General features: G+C 51.7%; 1 protein-coding gene and 1 pseudogene across 1 annotated transcript; one reads left to right on the top strand and one right to left on the bottom strand.

The window, feature by feature from the left end:
- Positions 1-5,344: 5,344 nt before the first annotated feature.
- Positions 5,345-6,770, bottom strand: LOC112883944. The gene is made up of 2 exons (XM_025949217.1): positions 6,069-6,770; positions 5,345-5,670 (listed from the first exon to the last, which is right to left on the bottom strand). The coding sequence occupies exons 1-2, from the start codon at positions 6,546-6,548 to the stop codon at positions 5,533-5,535; spliced, it is 618 nt and encodes a 205-aa protein (XP_025805002.1). The 5' UTR covers positions 6,549-6,770; the 3' UTR covers positions 5,345-5,532.
- A 93-nt stretch (positions 6,771-6,863) lies between these two features.
- LOC112883943 lies at positions 6,864-9,377 on the top strand (annotated as a pseudogene).
- Positions 9,378-19,646: the final 10,269 nt, after the last annotated feature.

Below are 19,646 nucleotides of genomic sequence, written 5' to 3'. Positions count from 1 at the left end.
GTGGGCAACCATCTTGCCTTTTCTCTTCTTCTTGATGACATAGAAGGTGCTCTTGCTCTTGTTTCTCTGGTTGGGCTTGTTGTAGATGAGAGAACTCTTGATGGTGAAGCTCTTCTTGTTCTTCTCATCTGGAACCATCTTCTTGGGTTGAGGACATTTGTAGGACTTGTGGCCTTCTTGATGGCACTTGAAGCATGTCACAGTTGACCCCTTCTCAAGCTTCTTCACCATGTCTTCACGGTTATCTTGAGAAGGTTGGGCAATGCTCTTGCCCTTCAATCTTGCCAAGTCCCTCATGAGCCTTTCTACTTCTTTCTTGAGCTCATCATTCTCCTCGGCAATAAGATCATCTCATGATTCTACAACAACATTCTCATAGCATTTCTCATTGCAAGGGTTACAGCAAGATTCATCAATTAAATCAATGCAAGAAGGTGAAGCATATACCTTGAAGATAGGGATTGCACAAGGGATAGATTGCTCCATTTCTAAAGAGTCATTAGTTTCATTCTTAATGCTCTTAATTTTTTATTTGAGCTCTTCATGCTCTTTGTTAAGCAATTTGAATTTGCACAACAAATCATCATAATTTATAACAAGGGTAGCATTAAGATCACTAAGAGCATTAAGTTGTTTGATTTCTTTAGATTGTCTTTTCATGACTCCTTGTTCCTGATGAATCAAGTCAAGAAGCTTATCAAATGAGGGAGAGTCGGAGTCATCATCACTTACATCGCTTTCACTCATACCTTTATCCATAAGGCACATGTTTGATAATGATGTGCCGATGTTGGTGCGGGTGGTAAATATCTTGATTGTCTCATCGCTTGAACTTGTGCTTGATTCTTCACCACCACTCACCCATTCTCCGAAGATAGCAAAAGCTTCATGCTTGGGCTTCTTCTCCTTCTTCTCTTGCTTCTTCTTCTCGTACTTGATCCTCTCAACCTTCATGAATTGATGGTGAGGCCCATCTTTGAGGAAGACCATGTACCCCATCATGTTGATCTTCTTTAAGCTTTTGTTTAAGATCTTGACTTGCTTGAGAAGCTTGGGGTCCATCTCTTCTTTTTCATCACTTGAGGAGCTCTTGGCTGCATCCTCTTCTTCCTCTTCACTTGAGCTTTCTTGGATCACCATCTTCTTCAACTTCTTGGCTTGCTTGCTAGCAAGGGAGCTATATGTTGGTGAAGAAGGTGGAGGACATGATTTGGTGTCATGGTCTTGAGCTCTTTCTCATAGAGAATTGTTGTCACCAAATCATAGTCCGGCCTTCGGAGGGAGTGAAGGATCTTGCCAATGAGTTTCATCTCTTCAATCTTCTTGACATCTAGGGAGTTAATCTCATTCACAAGAACATTCAATCGTGGGTACATTGATGAAGCATCTTTATGATCAAATTGCTTAAAGCTATTAAGCTTATCAATGAGAACATGATATCTTTCATTGACCACATCCTTTGTGCCACCATTCTTCTCATTGATAGTCTTCCATAGCTCAAAGGAATTTTTGCAAGCAAACACACGATTGAACACATTGTCACAAAGAGAAGACAAGATTATATGTTTTGCAATAACATTATATTGTCTATCTTGGTGACCATCATTTTTCATGCCTTCACTCACAACTCTCCAAACATTTAGACCCGTTGCTTGGAGATAAGCTTGCATTAAAATCTTTCAACGTTGGAAGCCTATGTGATTGAACTGTGGAGCCAATCCTAAGGTATCAATCCCTTCCCCGACGAGCTAAATCACTAGGGGGTGAAGCCTAACCGTTCCAATGAGCCGGTTTTCACAATTCGCTAATGGAATTGACGTTTCTTTGTGAAAGAAGTGAGCCCCGGCTCTGATACCACTTAAAAGGAATCAGTGCTCGTAGCCTAAGAGGGGGAGGGGGTGAATTAGGCAATTCTAAAACCTGAACCTATGGATCAAACCAGTTAGCACAAAATATAAGCTAAAACATATAACCTAGATATGCAACTAGAGTTCAACTAGTGTGAAAACATCATCCCAAAGAGTTTTGGAACCTATAGCCAATCCTAGCAAGATACTATACTAAGAATGTAAAGGCACACAAGATTGCAATAAGAAATGTGGAAGCTTAAAAGAAGAGGATGAGGGGAAGCAAACTCTCGACACGAAGATTTATCCCATAGTATCGGTAGGCACAAAGCTACCCCTAGTCCACGTTGTTGAAGCACTCACTAAGAGTATTAATTTTCGATCACCAAGTCTCTTCCAAAACTCTTCTTGACTCGCCACCAAGGCTTAGCCACCAAGGCTCTCGCCAAGTTCCCGGTCACCACGATGCCGTCTCCACTAAGGAGCTTCTCCGCATAGGAAGAGGGCGGCCACGTCCCCTGCACAGAGCCGTCGTCGCCGCTCCACACCAAGCCTGAGGATCAATGACTTGCCGGCGAGCCAATAAGACTCCAAGGGGCTGGCACACCGAGGTACAATTTTGAGGTTCACTCAAGAACCAGCAAAGAGTCACAACACCTTACTCTCACACTCTTCCTAGAGCTAGCCTAGCACTGCACTACCAAAGCTTGTGCTAAACCTAATAATTTGATCAATGAGCTCTTTGGTTGGCATGGAGAACTTCAGCAGAGTTTCTGTAGCTTCTCACGAACTCCAGCTGCATCAAATGATCCGGGGTGAGGCCTTATATAGGCTAGAGGATAGCTCATAGCCGTTGCTTATTTTTATCCAGAAAAGCATAAAGCATCGATTAAACCGGTCGCCACCATCGGTTTAACCGGTCATACTTAGCCTGCCTACTAGTCGTTGAACTCCAATTGCCATTCTCTGCTGACATCATTGCACCGACGTGATGCACCGACGACCGTCGGATTAACCGGTGGTGAAGACTTTGCTTGGAAATCCTTCTGGAACCAAATCATGCGTACTGAGTAACCATAGTACGCTTGCACCGACGTCTTCTTTTGCATTGTCGGTTTAACCGGTGCCTCTGTCATTTCTTCACTTGATCGCCATATCAACTCACCAAAGCACCAACCCGTTATAAGTTCATGCCATCGGTTTAACCGACTCATGTAATCATGTAGAACCTTGTCCAAATTATCTCGGCTGTCATTTGGACATCTTGACAACGATTTGGACCATCTTGTATATGGATTGGACTCCATCCATGGGATCTAAAAATCATACAAACTTGAGCTTGTAAACTTGTTGGTCCCATTGACTATATTGTCACACAATCACCAAAATTACAATTATGATCTAATGGAGCTATATTCCTTGCACTCTTCGAATCCACGCATGGAAGGAAGGATGGTGAAGAGGAAGAAGGCGTGAATGTCATGATCAAGGAAGAGAAAGCAAACTTATATAAGCCTACCTTAATTACCGCTTTGTAAACCAACCCATATTCCCTTAGTATAGTTTGTAAAGGAGGGCGAAAAGGGCAGAGAAAGTATCTTCGTCACTCTATACCAACAACTAATTTGCATAACAGTGCAAATTCAATACATATTCAAAATACACCAGCTGGTGTCAAACCAAATCCGATCCACAGATGATTGTGCAAAGTAGAATTAAACAAGAACACCAACAAATTAAAGAATGAAACTATTCCATCGGATCAGAGGTCCCGCACGGCACGTTATCATCCATGTCCGGCGCGGAGGCGTTGCCAGCGGCGCCCATGGTGAGCGGCCAGCAGTAGTAAACCGTCTGGAGACTGGACTTGTTGTGCACCGAGTAGAGCCCGACGTCGAGGGTACCGTTCAGCGTCAGCATCGCGTTGGAGAAGATGCTGGCGCTGCTGCTGTTGTACAGCTCGTCGAAGTAGGGAGCGATTAGGGGAATGTCATCTACATGCACAAGAGCATCCGTCTGCAGCATCGAGTTGGGGGCCACGACCATGTCCTTCATACCCGTGCTGAACTTCACGATAGGCTTGCTCGTGCCGTTGTTCACAAGGGAGACCAAGCCGTGGAGGCCGGTGTAGTAGAAGCGGGCGCGGCCGCTGGGGTTGTTGGCCTGGACGCTGAAGGTGAGTCGGACCTCCCGCGGCTGCACCGACTCCCGCGTCACGTATATGATGCCGCCGGTGACCGAGAGAGAGAGCTCCTCGGTCCGGGTGACCACGGTGACGGCGTAGGCGACGATCAAGACGATGAGCACCATCACGGCGGAGGCTACGGCCAAGCGCGTCGCGTTGAGCCCCCGCCGGAACGCCGATTTCCGGCCGACGGCGTCGGCTGCCGCCATGGCCGGGCAAGCGCTAGCTTTCTTGCTTGATTTGCTTTGCTGTGCCCCGCTTCTTCATTGCTTCCATAGGCATCATACATATATAGCGAGCACAAATGAATAGTGTACAGCACAAGCCTGGATGGAGCTTAGGGTTCAAAAGTTTGGTAGGTGGAGGGAAAAGGAAAGCGAGAGAGAATATCAGCTCTAACTTTGAAGGAAATAAATTAAACTACCAGGACTTGAGGAAGAAAAGATTCCAAGGATTAAAGTGGTTATAATGCGTTACCTAGTGACACTGCTAAAGTGATGTGTCTCGTAGGAATGTGGTTCCAAAACCCTATAAGCAGTAAGATGGACCTTTTGTCGTTTGTTGTTGGGGGAAGAGGCAGCTGATTTGTCTATATATATTGCCCAAGCCGATTTGCGAATTTTTCAAAACAATCCATATGCATTGGGAGGGAATGGTTTCATCAAGCATATATACTGATCGAGTGTGTTGGTTAGATTCTTTTTGTGTAATAAGATGCTTATCCGGGTTGAGTGATCAGCAAATTATTCATTTCGAATAATAATAGACAACATGCTTATTAAGTGTTCAAAATTTCACGAGCTCTATGATATGTTAATCTTTTTTACCATGATCAGAATTACCATTTGCCAATAGAACATAACTGCTCATCAAAAGATGCACCATTTCTATCCAAATTTTGTCCAAATTTCAAGGAATTATTGTTTGTATGCTTTTCCATGATCAGAATTACCATGCAATTATATGACCGTCATTCCAAACATGCTTGGCACCTATACTAGATGTTCTTAGATGATATATATAAATATATATATTTCACACTATCAGCCACTAAGAGAATTATGAATTCTCTTACTAGAAGCTTCAAGGTCCCGAAAAAAGCAAAGATTAACGACATCTCTCCCGCCTTCACCACAGTGGACAGTGAATTGGAGAGGGATATTTGGGCTTAGGGTGTGGAGGTTTGGGGTTACTTGCGCCTGCGAGCCTAGAGGAGCTCCGGCGCCCTAAGCCCAAATATCCCTCTCCAATTCACTATCCACTAAAATTGCGGTGATCGACAGGAATGCAAATCGCCAGTCAATTGGCGAGGAGGAAGTCTCCTTATAATATATAAGAATAGACAGATGATGAGGGCATCATACTTTGTTCTTTATACAAAAGAAAAGTTAGCATCCTGATAGCTTGTCAAGAAAGAAAGAACCTGAGTCACATGTTCTTCACTTTCGAGCTGGTCACATCGCCTCTGCAGCTTACTCTACTGCGTGCCTCGATCCTGCTTTAAATCACTCGCAGCTTTGTCGCATTTGATGACAAAAAAGCAAACCTACGCCTACACGCGATGCTCTTCGTCTTCCTTTGTTCTTGCTGGAACAATTTCCTGCTCTTCCTCTTCGATCTCCTTTGGATTGAGATGAACTAGATAGTAGTAGTCAGTGCAAATTTGCATAACAGTGCAAATTCAATACATATTCAAAATACACCAGCTGGTGTCAAACCAAATCCGATCCACATATGATTGTACAAAGTAGAATTAAACAAGAACACCAACAAATTAAAGAATGAAACTATTCCATCGGATCATAGGTCCCGCATGGCACGTTATCATCCATGTCCGGCGCGGAGGCGTTGCCAGCGGCGCCCATGGTTAGCGGCCAGCAGTAGTAAACCGTCTGGACACTGGACTTGTTGTGCACCGAGTAGAGCCTGACGTCGAGGGTACCGTTCAGCGTCATCATCGCGTTGGAGAAGATGTTGGCGCTGCTGCTGCTGTACAGCTCGTCGAAGTAGGGAGCGATTTGGGGAATGTCACTTACATGCACATAAGCTTCCGTCTGCAGCATCGAGTTGGGGGCCACGACCATGTCCTTCATACCCGTGCTGAACTTCGCGATAGGCTTGCTCGTGCCGTTGTTCACAAGGAAGACCTTGCCGTGGAGGCCGGTGTAGTAGAAGCGGGCGCGGCCGCTGGGGTTGTTGGCCTGGACGCTGAAGGTGAGTCCGACCTTCCGCGGCTGCACCGCCTCCGGCTTCATGTATATGATGCCACCGGTGACCGAGAGAGAGAGCTCCTCGGTCCGGGTGACCACGGTGACGGCGTAGGCGACGATCAAGACGATGAGCACCGTCACGGCAGAGGCTACGGCCGGCCAAGCGCGTCGCGTTGAGCCCCCGCCGGAACGCCGATTTCCGGCCGACGGCGTCGGCTGCCGCCATGGCCGGGCAAGCACTAGCTTTCTTGCTTGATTTGCTTTGCTGTGCCCCGCTTCTTCATTGCTTCCATAGGCATCATACATATATAGCGAGCACAAATGAATGGTGTACAACACAAGCCTGGGATGGAGTAGGAAAGCGAGCGAGAATATCAGCTTTAACTTTGAAGGAAATAAATTAAATTGCCTCTACAGCTTACTCTACTGCGTGCCTCGATCCTGCTTTAAATCACTCGCAGCTTTGTCGCATTTGATGACAAAAAGCAAACCTACGCCTACACGCGATGCTCTTCGTCTTCCTTTGTTCTTGCTGGAACAATTTTCTGCTCTTCCTCTTCGATCTCCTTTGGATTGAGATGAACTAGATAGTAGTAGTCAGTATATATAAATACGAGGCATGTGTCGCTAGCTATTACAGTGGCTATCTCGAAGCCGGCCAAGAGGTAGCCATGGTGCTGTTCGAGAATGTCGTCTGCGACCAATCCACTAGGCTGTTCGTCTCCAACCTCACCTCCACGTACGTCAACCAGAGCAATGAGGCCTCTATGGTGGCGGCCTCCGTCATCATGTTCGTCCTCGCCGGGGTCTTCTTCAACCTGAACCTCTTCAGCGGCATCTCCGACGTGAGCGCCATCCTCGACCCCAAGGTCCGCATCGTCCTCTCCTCGGCGCTCTCCCTGCTGCTCCCCGTCATGTCGTACCTCTTTTCCGAGGCCAAGAACGCCGGCAAGGCCAGCTCCACCAAGCCCGCCGGTGCCGGCGCCGCCACGGACCTGACGCTGCAGGCTTTGGTCATCCTCCTGTGGATGCTGTGGAGCTCCTCCGCAAGAAGGTGGACGAGATCCGCATGAAGGGCATCTCCAGCAGCCTCCAGCGCGCCGGCCGCGTCGTCTGGCTGGGCAGCCTGGTCTTCTTCAACATCCGCAGCGCCGGCCGGAAGATCCTCTTCGGCATCCTCTGGATCCTCTGCGCCACCACGGTGGTGCAGCGGATCGCCTTCACCGAGTTCGGCAAGCGCTCCTACGCCCACGGCAAGAACGCCAGGCTCATCGCCTCCTACATGGCACAAATCCTTGGCCTCCACGTTGTTCCTGTCGTGCACCACGACGGCGGCGACGTGGAGCATGCTGCTCAACGACGGACGCCTGAGCAGCTGCTGAAGGCGTGCCCGTACATCGTGGTGGGAGAAGATCAGCTGGTGAAGGAGGCGACGGCGGACGGTTACGATCTGAACGTTGACCCGAACGGCGTTGCGGTCGTCCCCGGCGTAGTCACAGTCGGCGATGTCTGGAGGCTCACCGAGAGTGATTCGTGGGATCGAGACCAACGCCTGAGGAGGCTCTGTCTCTCCTTCGCTCTCTTCAAGCTCCTCCGCCGCCGGTTCGAGCAGCACGAGCCACTGACCGAGGAGGAAGCCACCCACGGCAGGGAGCTCATCCTCAAGGGCCTCTACTACAACAAGGTCAAGGAGGACGGACATGGAGGCACGGTGAGGACGACGACGGACTCCGAGGCGGTGTTCCAGGTGATCACCGACGACGTCAACTTCCTCTCCGAGTACTACCACTCCGTCGTCCCCGTCATCTTCGCGAGCCCCTTCTTCCTGCTCGCCAACTACCTCCTCTTCCCCGTGGTCGTGCTCGGCCTCTGCCTCATGACCGTCTTCCTCTGCGGCAACGGAGACTTCGGCTACTCACTGACCAGCATCCACGCGGACAACTACACCCTCAGCACCGGCATCCGCAACCTGACCATGTGCCTCTTCAAGGAGGTCAAAAAGTCCCCCAACTCCTTCTTCGCCCTGCTTGACCTCGCCATCACCTTCCTCCTCTTCATCATCTTCGTCTACGAGTCCGTCTGGGAGCTCGCCGTCTTCCTCCTCTCCAACTGGTTCATGGTCGCGCTCGTCTGCGACTACGCGGCCAGGCCGGCGTGGCGAGAGAAGCCCAGCTTCAGGTGGGGCTTCCGCCGGATCCGGTGGCTGCGGAGCAGGATGAGCCACGGCGAGCTCACCATCAAGCAGTTCTCCGTGCTCAACCTGCGGTGGCCGCCGGTCTTCCCGCTGCCGTCCACGCTCTCCCTGCTGGTGCGGGCCAGGACTGTTCCGGCCTGTGTTAAGGACTCCATCATGGAGTACCTCGTGGCACATGACCATGCTGCTCCCATCTCCAAAGGCAAGCCCGTGGTAGACCAAGATCTTAAATGGGCGTTCAAGAGCAAGAGCATCGCCGAGGTCATCCTCACCTGGCACATCGCCACCACCATATTCGAGGACAAATTCCCATCTCATACCTCGAGCAGCATTGTGGCGACGAGGCTGTCCAAGTACTGTTCATACCTGGTGATCTTCCACCCGGAGCTCCTGCCGGACAATCAGGACAAGACGGAGGACGTCGTCGACCTCGTGAAAAAGGAGCTCAAGGAGAGCCTCGGCTGCCTGGAGTTCTTCTTCTTCCGGCAGGCCGCCCGGGTCGAGAGGATCATGAAGCTCGAGGGAGAAGGGAGCTGGACAGAAAAGAAGGTGGTGAAAAATGGTGTGACGCTAGGTGCTTCATTACGGGCAAAGGCAAAGCCGCCGAATGATCCGGAAATTGTGTGGAAGATGCTGGGCGATGTGTGGACGGAGATTATGATCTACCTGGCACCATCGACGGACGAGGAACGCATGAAGGGGCATGAGAACGCGCTGGTGGAGGGAGGCGAGTTCATCACCGTGCTCTGGGCACTGACCACGCACACTGGCGTATCCCGGAAGCCCATGCCGGATGGTGGTCAGGGCGAAGATGGCGATCGTACTAAGCGGGCTGCAGGTTCACCTGGATCCGGCCATTGATTCGCTTGCATATATATTACTGCTCGCTCTTTGAGTTTGTATTGCGTGTTCTGTGTGTTTGTTCACCTCCCTTTTGATTCTTTCTGAGTGCCGGGCATTTTATGAGTGCCAGAGTGTGTTCGGAGTACGCTCTGAAGTATTACGGAAGAGATCGATATCCATGGGTTTGTAATTCAGCTGAAGTTCTGTTTGAATTTATACAACATCTTTTTCTTTAACAATAGTATATAGGCCGCATTAAGCACTGATTAACTGATCAAATTGTGTGATGACGAGAGGTTCAGCAGATATTATTTTTTAGATAAAGGAAAAGGGCGCTGCTTCCTTCATACCTATACGCATCAGTCAGACTCAATTACATTAGTATATGATGATATAAATCCAGAGAAAGGCAATGCACACGCGACGAATGTCTCTCATATATATAAACGTTTTGAGAACAAATAACGCATATACTCATGATAAGCGCAAGCTGATAATAGATGTCCAAATTTTGACCATATAAATTGAATTCGTGTTAATTCAAAATAAAGGGGGAAATGCAAGCAACTATTTGATCATAAAATAATATACAATACTAATACTAGTCTAATACTCCTATCCAATTAGTATCTGTCCATCTACTCTTTGTGTAATTCAGCAGAAATCCTGTTTGAATTTTTATAGTACATCTTTTTTGTTAACAATAGTATATAGGCACAACTATGAATCTAATACTGTGACCACCTACTGGCAATAAGATGGCAAAATAGGCAAAGACCGGTCAGACCGATTCTTGAATCCTGTCTGACCGGTATAGCCCAATCGGTCCGACCATCTCAGTAACCGATCTGACCGGTTCTCCCAGCTATATGGCTCTAAACCAGCACAATGTGTCTACATCCACATAGCCAAAATCTTTAAATAATTTTGATCAAGTGCTTGCCGAGTTGTTATCGCCATATTCTGGACGGGCTAGAAGTGGGCCGTGGAGCAAGATGGGCTTGAGAAACGGTTATGATAAGCTTGCAGATCGGGTTCCGTACGGGCGTTTGGGGCCCACAAGGCCGTGTAAACTCAGGTTTAGGCAGTTAAGATTTGTGTCGTGTTTGATTAGGGTTAGTTAAGGAGAGCAAGTCTACGGACTATAAATATGTACCATGAATAAACAAGAAAGAGAGATTCATTCATCAACAACACACGGCGCATCGCCTCCCCTGTTCCAGGGTTCTTCATCGGGTAAGTGCCATGTTGCCCCCTGATCACGCTTCGCGTGATCGGGGGCGCATTGCTCTTACTTGTTGCTTTATATGTTGCTCGTTCTGAAGCCTTGTAGATGGCGGGTAGCATTAGTTATCATAGTGCGCATAGAATAATGTTATTTTTGTATCATGATCTTACTCTGTTCATTGTTCTTGCGTGCTCCGCGATCATCGCGCCTAGTCATGGGTGCAATGATCGCATCTTGCTTTGTTTATGTTGATAGATCTAATCTGTTATGGCTAGTTCCTGCTTGTTAGGGGTTTAGCTCAATATGTGCACGATTAGGCCTTGCAAACGAGTTGAAAGTTCCGGCAGTACGTTAGTATCGGATCTTAGCCTGTATAGAGGTCTCTTTAGGAATCGGCTCTTTAGTTGTTCTTAGAGTCTCTGTTCGGGTTGTTTGTTCTGATGCTCTGCGTATTCGTTAGGCTCAATCACGTGTAGGACGTTCCGATTGTGTAGTGAGGGCTTAGCTGTCGTGGATTGGGTTAGATTAATATCTTTAAAGCAAGTTTTATCCTATTATCATATTCACATGTTGTCTGACCCAAAGATCCGATCCGGTAATGATGCAATCGGCTCTTTACAGCCGATACCGGGGAGGGGTGATGAGCCGATCACGGCTCGGATTAACCTTTACAAGTGTCTGTGCTTACAGGAATTTCACGAATCACACCTTCCTGATCAGGTACAGGATCAGGTGGCACGCCTAGCAACCCCAAGCCAGGGTGTGCGCCAGATCGCTGGGCCGTTGACCGAGGGACCGGGGCCCGCCAGGCTCCTCGCGTTGGGGTTGCTAGGCGTGCCACCTGATCCTGTACCTGATCAGGAAGGTGTGATTCGTGAAATTCCTGTAAGCACAGACACTTGTAAAGGTTAATCCGAGCCGTGATCGGCTCATCACCCCTCCCCGGTATCGGCTGTAAAGAGCCGATTGCATCATTACCGGATCGGATCTTTGGGTCAGACAACATGTGAATATGATAATAGGATAAAACTTGCTTTAAAGATATTAATCTAACCCAATCCACGACAGCTAAGCCCTCACTACACAATCGGAACGTCCTACACGTGATTGAGCCTAACGAATACGCAGAGCATCAGAACAAACAACCCGAACAGAGACTCTAAGAACAACTAAAGAGCCGATTCCTAAAGAGACCTCTATACAGGCTAAGATCCGATACTAACGTACTGCCGGAACTTTCAACTCGTTTGCAAGGCCTAATCGTGCACATATTGAGCTAAACCCCTAACAAGCAGGAACTAGCCATAACAGATTAGATCTATCAACATAAACAAAGCAAGATGCGATCATTGCACCCATGACTAGGCGCGATGATCGCGGAGCACGCAAGAACAATGAACAGAGTAAGATCATGATACAAAAATAACATTATTCTATGCGCACTATGATAACTAATGCTACCCGCCATCTACAAGGCTTCAGAACGAGCAACATATAAAGCAACAAGTAAGAGCAATGCGCCCCCGATCACGCGAAGCGTGATCAGGGGGCAACATGGCACTTACCCGATGAAGAACCCTGGAACAGGGGAGGCGATGCGCCGTGTGTTGTTGATGAATGAATCTCTCTTTCTTGTTTATTCATGGTACATATTTATAGTCCGTAGACTTGCTCTCCTTAACTAACCCTAATCAAACACGACACAAATCTTAACTGCCTAAACCTGAGTTTACACGGCCTTGTGGGCCCCAAACGCCCGTACGGAACCCGATCTGCAAGCTTATCATAACCGTTTCTCAAGCCCATCTTGCTCCACGGCCCACTTCTAGCCCGTCCAGAATATGGCGATAACACGAGTATAAAAATGATTTGGCTAATATGCTTAAGGAAAATCTTGGAGTAGATGTTAGAGGCAAAATTCACACTAATAAAAAAAGTATCCTGTTTACTTTTGGAAAAGACAATAAAAGTACTTTTGGGCATATTATTCAATACCTTCCGCAGTTAGGAGAAGTTGGTTCTATAAACGAATTGAAAGTGCGCTTATTATTTTTATCTTTAACTGGAACCGTTTTTTCATAGGTTATGTCCGTACATATGGACAGGGGTACCTCCCGCGATGGTGTCCGGCTCCGGCGTGTGCGCCAAGCGTATCGTGGTGGACACGCACCACCACATGCTCGGCCGCCTTTCCTCGATCATCACCAAGGAGCTGCTCAACGACCAGAAGATCATGGTGGTCCGCTCCGAGTAGATCTGCGTTTCCGGCGGCCTTGTCCGTCATTAAGTCATCTGACAGAGTGTCCAACCAGATGGGCGCAAGGCTATCCGTGATCTCGCCCTTGTCCTTTGGGTAACGGGGCGTACGGTCCGGGCCTGACAGCTGGGATCATGGTTTCCGGACCTCCGCCTGGTCTGGCGCCCCCACGTGCCCACGAGGACAGGGTGCTCGGGCATGGCTTCCACAGGCCCGGACCCCCCAGGGGGTCCGGCGCCGCCACGCGTGGGAGCCAGACCCTTTTGGGCCTATCCACCCGGACTGGCCTCGAGGGTCCGGACCTCCCCTTCCCTTGGGAAAGGGTCCGGTGCTGCCACGTGATGCCAAGGAGGCAACGACGGGGCCAACCCTGCCACGTGCCCGTGGCAAAAGGCCCTCCGTGGGACGCCAGCCCAACTACCTCATTAATTACGGGTAGGTGGGCTGCGCGTGCCCAAGTCAGGGCATAGCCTGCCCACTGACACACTGGGTAGGTATGCTGACACCACGGTAAGCCCGCCTGTTTCCAAGGCGGCGCGTCACTGTGCTCTGCGCGCGGACGAGCGGCGTGCAGTCACATCACAGTGCCGCACGCGTGTGAACAAGGGGTCATGATGGTCTGCTGCAGGTGAGCTGAGGCGTGCGCGGCGGGTCAGCGCAGCTCCTTCGCCTGTCAGACGGTACTGACCCAACAGCGACAGCATGATTTCCACTGTGCAAACACTGACAGCAGGCACTGTGCCGGTAAGGTGGCACAAGTCCATATCCTGGCCGAAGATACGCACATCAACTTCCCTATCGCGAGGACTACAGGAAGGAGCTGGAGAAGAAGATCACATATCTCTCATATTACGGGCTCCTGTCGCCGGGCCTGCCTGTCAGGGTCCCGCTCAGTGTATGCACCTCCCTTGCTCTATAAAAGGGAGAATGCGCTCGTTAGAACACAAGGGCAAGGGGAACAAGTCCATAAGGTTCACAAGGCCTAAGCTTTCTCAAGCAATACAACACACAAGTGGACGTAGGGTATTACGCCCCTGTGGCCCGAACCACTCTAAATCCTCGTGTCTTTCCCGTGTTCATCTATTCTTTGGTCAAGCGTTCCTAGATCTCCCCCAAACTCATCCTAAACTAGGATTAGGCGGGTGCATTCCACCACCCGGCTAGAGATTTCCTCCGACATTTGGCGCGCCAGGTAGGGGGATTTAGGTTTGGTTTGCACTTGGTCAAAGCTCAAGACCGCAATGGCGCGGGAAAATGGGCATCATGACCTCCTCTTGGGCGAGGAAGTGGCGTCGTCCACGCCACACGCCACGCGCCGTCCCCCATCCAGGGTGGCAGCGCTTGCTGCACCACAGCATGCTGTGGAGCGGGCCTCCGTGGCCCAATCGTTGCCGGCACCAAACGGGCCGCTCGTGACAGCCAGGGAGTTGCTCCGCAACCCGCCTGGTGAGGCGGCCTCGCTCGACGCATAGAGGCAATGGCGTGACGACATCAACCGCCTCCTCAACCTGGCACAGGCCTCCCCACGCTCAGCAGGGGGATCTGCGTCTAGGCAACGCCGTCATCAGGGCGGCGCATCTGGCTCCGTGCACTCACCATCGGTGAGGAGTGCACGGACCGAGGACCTACGGGCGGAGCTCAACCGCAGACGTGCGGGAGAGGACGCCCGCATCTCCATCGAGTGGGCGCACAACCGCCGGCTCAACATCGAGGGTCGCGACCTCGGTGCTGAACTAGATGCGGTTGTACCGAAACTGCAGGGACTTGCCCAGGCACCAGTAGTTGGGGTGGGCTGCGCAGTGCTCGCAGAGCACCTTCGTGCAGTGGCCTGGCCATCTAAGTTTCGGCCACACCTGCTAGAAAAGTGCGACGGGTCCACCAACCCGTCAGAATTCCTGCAGGTCTACATCACCGCCATCACGGCGGCTGGGGGTAATGAAGCCGTCATGGCAAGTTACTTCCATGTAGCCTTGACCGGGCCAGCCCGGACTTGGCTCATGAACCTCACTCCGGGATCCATCCAGTCCTGGGGTGAGCTTTGCGCACAGTTCACGGCAAATTTTGCTAGTGCGTACCAGCAGCATGGTGTGGAGGCCCACCTCCACGCCGTGAGGCAACAACCCGGGGAAACCCTCCGGGCCTTCATCTCCCGCCTGATGCATCTATTATCACGGCTTTCCGTCAGGGGGTCCGTGACGAGAAGATGCTGGAGAAGCTAGCGACACATCAGGTGGAAACCGTCACCACCTTGTTCGCCTTGGCGGACAAATGCACCAGAGCTGCAGAGGGCCGTGCATGGCACTCTACCCCTCAAGGAGGGCCCGCTCAGATGAGGGGCCCAGTGTCGCTACCCCTGGCAGCGACAAGAAAAAGAATAAGAAGAACCGTGGCTTCGATAAGTCATGGATAGGGGGTCCGGTCGCTGCAGCAACAGCGGCCGGGGCCAGAACCCCCGCGGCAAGCGCCCACGTCAACAGCGCACCGACCCCGGGTCATGCTCTGTTCATCCTGGGGCTCGCCACAGTGCCGCTGAGTGCCGCGAGATCCAGAAGCTCGCGGAGCGCGTTAGCAAGAGACGCGACCAAGCCTCCAGGGAAGGCCCCTCCCCTCCACGGGGCGGTCCGGCAAGGAGAAGGCCTCCGATGCTGATGCGGCCGCGATGGAGAGGGAGTTGGGGTATCAGACCCCAAACAAAGACCTCAAGGGTCTCTTCCACCAGTCCGACTCCGAGTCCGGTGGGGACGAGCGCCACAAGAAGCTGTACGTCATGTACGGCGGCAGTTCGGAGCTCGTCTCCCGGCGGGATGTCAAAACCCTTCGCCGAGAGGTTCTCTCAGTAAAGCCGGGGATGCCAAAGGCGGCCCCCCACCAGCGGTGGAGGAGCACCACCATCTCCTTCGGGCCATTTGACTGCCCTGAGAACATGGTGGGCGCTGGGGTGTTGCCGCTTGTCACGGTCCCCACCATTGCCAACGTCCGGCTCCACCACGTGCTGATTGACGGAGGCGCTGGCCTCAGTGTCATCAGCTATGCAGCGTTCAAGCACATGCAGATCCCAGAGTCAAAGTTGGCCCCGTCGCGCCCATTCTCCGGAGTGGGCCCAAATCCCGTTAACCCGGTGGGGACCATCTCCCTGCCAGTCACATTCGGGATGGAGGTAAACTTCCGCACGGAGAACGTTCAGTTTGAAGTGGCGAAGGTGAACGTCCCCTTCAATGCCATCATTGGCAGACCGGCTCTGTACCGGTTCATGGCCGTTTCCCATTATGGGTACTTGGTCCTCAAGATGCCATCCCCGGCAGGCGTCCTCACCGTGCAGAGCGACCGGACCGCTGCCGTCGTGGCAGTTGAGAAGCTCCATGCGCTGGCAGCGGGGCTTGCCCCGGCAGCTGGCATCGAGGGGTCCGACCCCTCATCCTCACGTGCCAAGGCTCCGGCCAAGGCGCCCAAGGTCCGTCCGTCTGATACGGATGATGTTACCGTGAAGACCATCCAGGTCGGAGCGGAGGCCTCCCAGACCACCTGCATCGTTGGGAACCTGGGAGAGAAATAGGAAAGCGCGCTCATCGCCTTCCTCTAGGCAAATGTCGACGTGTTCGCCTGGGAACTATCACAGATGCCCGGGATCCCTAGGGAGGTGATTGAGCACCTTCTGAAGATCCACCCTGATGCTAGGCCGGTCCGGCAAAAGCCACGGAAGCAGTCCATCGAGCGGCAGAACTTCATCCGTAAAGAGGTCTGCAAGCTGCTGCAGGACGGCTTCATCGAAGAGGTCTACCACCTAGTGTGGTTGGCCAATCCGGTCATTGTCCCAAAGGCTAACGGGAAGCTTTGGATGTGCATCGACTACACCAATCTCAATAAGGCATGTCCAAAAGACCCCTATCCACTTCCGCGAATAGATCAGATTGTAGACTCCACCTCCGGGTGTGACTTGCTCTCCTTCATAGATGCCTATTCTGGTTTTCATCAAATCAAAATGGCTAAAGATGATAGGAAGCATACTGCTTTTGTAACAGTGGATGGTCTTTATTGCTATATAGTAATGCCATATGGACTGCTTAATGCTCTACCCACCTTTGCTCGTGCAATGAACATCACTTTAGGTGATTTGGTTAGAGATATAGTAGAGGTGTATGTTGATGACATCGTTGTCAAGACTAGAGAATCGAATTCCCTTCTAGAAAATTTAGATCGAGTCTTCGACAAGCTACGCGCGACCTCTACAAAGCTTAACCCTGAGAAATGCATCTTTGGCGTTTCAGCGGGAAAGCTTCTCGGGTTCTTGGTGTCACACCGGGGAATCGAGGCGAACCCGGATAAGATCCGGGCAATCGAGGCAATGAGACCCCCTGCGCGTCTCAAGGACGTGCAAAAGTTGACGGGGTCCCTTGCAGCCCTCAGCCGCTTCATCTCGAGACTGGCGGAGAGGGCCCTTCCCTTCTTCAAGCTGATGAGGGGGTCTGGTCCATTCACATGGACGGAAGAGGCCCAACAAGCCTTCCAGGAGATGAAGCAGTACCTCACCTCCCTACTGGTCCTGGTCGCCCCGGACCCAGGTGAGATGCTGTTTCTCTACCTTGCAGCGATGACTGAAGTGATTAGCATGGTGCTGGTCGCTGAGAGGTCCGAGCAACTCCTGCAGGGGGCCCCGTGGTTCCCCCTGAAGGAGGTGGAGGTCCGGCCTCCACCAGTGTGACAACCGACCCTGCTTCGGAGGGTCTGGCCGGGTCCCGACCCCGGGAAGAATCAGAAGGCCTGGGGTCCGGCGAGTCTCCAGCTTAAGTGGAAGGACCAGGTTTCGCTGGTAAAGTCAAGACAATCTAGAAGCCGATCTACTACATCAGTGAGGTCCTTCATGAGGCAAAGGCTAGGTATCCTGAGACGCATAAGCTCCTTTATGCTATACTCATTGCGTCCCGGAAGCGCTGTCATTAATTCCAGGCCCATAAGATTGTGGTGGTGACCTCCTACCCGCTGAGGGCCATCCTCCACAATTCCAACGCCACAGGCAATATCGCCAAGTGGGCAGCAGAGCTTGCTGGATTTCAACTCGACTTCTAGCCACACCACGCCATCAAGAGCTAGGTTCTCGCTGACTTCGTTGCAGAGTGGACACCAGCACCAAGTGTCCAAGGGGGTCCGGACCATGGGTCGGACCCCCCACGTCCAGAGGCCAGGGCTTCGGTATTCACCGGACCCCACTGGACACTCTTCTTCGATGGGTCTGCACGCAGCAAGGAGGCTGGGGCTAGAGTGGTCCTCATTGACCTAGACGGCGAGCAAGTGAAGTACATTGTGCTCCTCGACTTTGAGGCCACCAACAATATGGCGGAGTATGAGGCCTTAATCTTTGGACTCACGGTGGCCCTGTCCCTGGGGGTCTGGGAGCTCCTGGTCAAAAGAGACTCCCAACTCGTCATCAGGCAAGTCCGTGGGGAGTGTTGCTGCAACAATCCCCAGCTTGCAGCATACCTCATCCACGTGAGGAAGCTGGAGAAGGACTTCGATGTGCTGGAACTGCAACACGTTCCACGCGAAGGCAACTCAGCAGCTGATGCACTCTTCGTGAGGGCATCGACTCAGGCATCCGTGCCATAAGGTGTTTTACAAAGACGCCTGCTGAAGCCTTCTGCCAGCCTGCCGGTCTGGGCGAAGGGGGTCGGACTGGCACTTCGAAACTAGCGGTCTCGGCGGCGCTCCATCCGTGGAACCCGCCAAGGGTTGTGTGCACCCTCGAGGGTCCCGAAGACCTCAGGGAGCCGCGCCCAGTTTCTCAGGAAGGTCCCCATGCATGGATCTCCAAGGTCCGGGACTACCTGAAAGATAATTTCCTTCCTGAAGATCAAGCATCTGCTGAGCGCATAGTCCGGATGGCTAAGCGATACACGGTGGCAGAAGGGGATCTCTACCGTCATGGCGCCAACGGTATCCTCATGTGATGCATCACCCGGGGAGAGGGCTGCGACTTGCTCGCAGAAATCCATGGAGGCAAGTGCGGAAGTCATTCTTCATCCCGCACGCTGGTCGGTAAGGCCTTCCGGCATGGTTTTTACTGGCCGACAGCGCTCCAGGATGCAGCTAAGCTGGTAAGGTCCTGCAAGGCATGCCAGTTCCATGCAAAGCAGATACACACTCCAGCTCAGGCACTGCAGATGATTCCACCCTCTTGGTCTTTCGCTGTATGGGGGTTGGATATCTTGGGACCTTTCCCTAGGGCCGTCGGTGGGTACCGGTACCTCTACGTCACCATCGACAAGTTCACCATGTGGCCGGAAGCAACCCCAGTGGTCAACATTACCAAGGCGTCAGCAAACACCTTTCTCAAGTCAATTGTGTGTCGGTTCGGGGTCCCGAACCGGACCATCATTGACAATGGGACTCAGTTCACGAGCCAATACTTCCAAGAGTACTGCGAAGACATTGGTATCCGGCTCTATTTCGCCTCTGTGGTGCATCCCAGGAGCAATGGCCAAGTCGAGCGGGCTAATGCTGAGATCCTCAGAGGGCTAAAGATCCGAACCTACAACGATCTTGAGAAACATGGCGCAAAATGGGTCGATCAGCTTCCAATTGTACTGTGGGGGAACCGGACCACACCTAGCCGGGCGACTGGGGAGACCCCTTTCTTCCTGGTCTACGGGGCCGAAGCATGCCTTCCCCTGGAGATCACCATGGGCTCACTACGAGTCCAAGCTTTCGATGAGGACTTGCAGGAGCGGCAGCGTCGCCAAGATGTGGACCTCGTCGATGAGCGAAGATGGCGAGCAGCAGTCCGAAATGCACGGTACAACGAAGCGCTCCGGCGTTATCATCAATGATTCGTACATAGTAGGGAGCTCCGGGTCGGGGACCTAGTCCTAAGGCGAATCCTGAACCGAG

Source organism: Panicum hallii, chromosome 3, assembly GCF_002211085.1.
Source record: "Panicum hallii strain FIL2 chromosome 3, PHallii_v3.1, whole genome shotgun sequence".
Lineage (NCBI taxonomy): Eukaryota > Viridiplantae > Streptophyta > Magnoliopsida > Poales > Poaceae > Panicum > Panicum hallii.
Note: the sequence above shows the minus strand (reverse complement) of the source record. Positions and strands in the feature narration are given on the sequence as shown.

Excerpts from the sequence above, each read along its gene's own strand:
- LOC112883944 (XM_025949217.1), bottom strand. The coding sequence starts at position 6,548 with ATGTATGATGCCTATGGAAGCAATGAAGAAGCGGGGCACAGCAAAGCA. Across the intron at positions 5,671-6,068 it reads AGACGGAAGCTTATGTGCAT|TTCATCTCAATCCAAAGGAG; the intron begins GTAAGTGACATT and ends ACTACTATCTAG.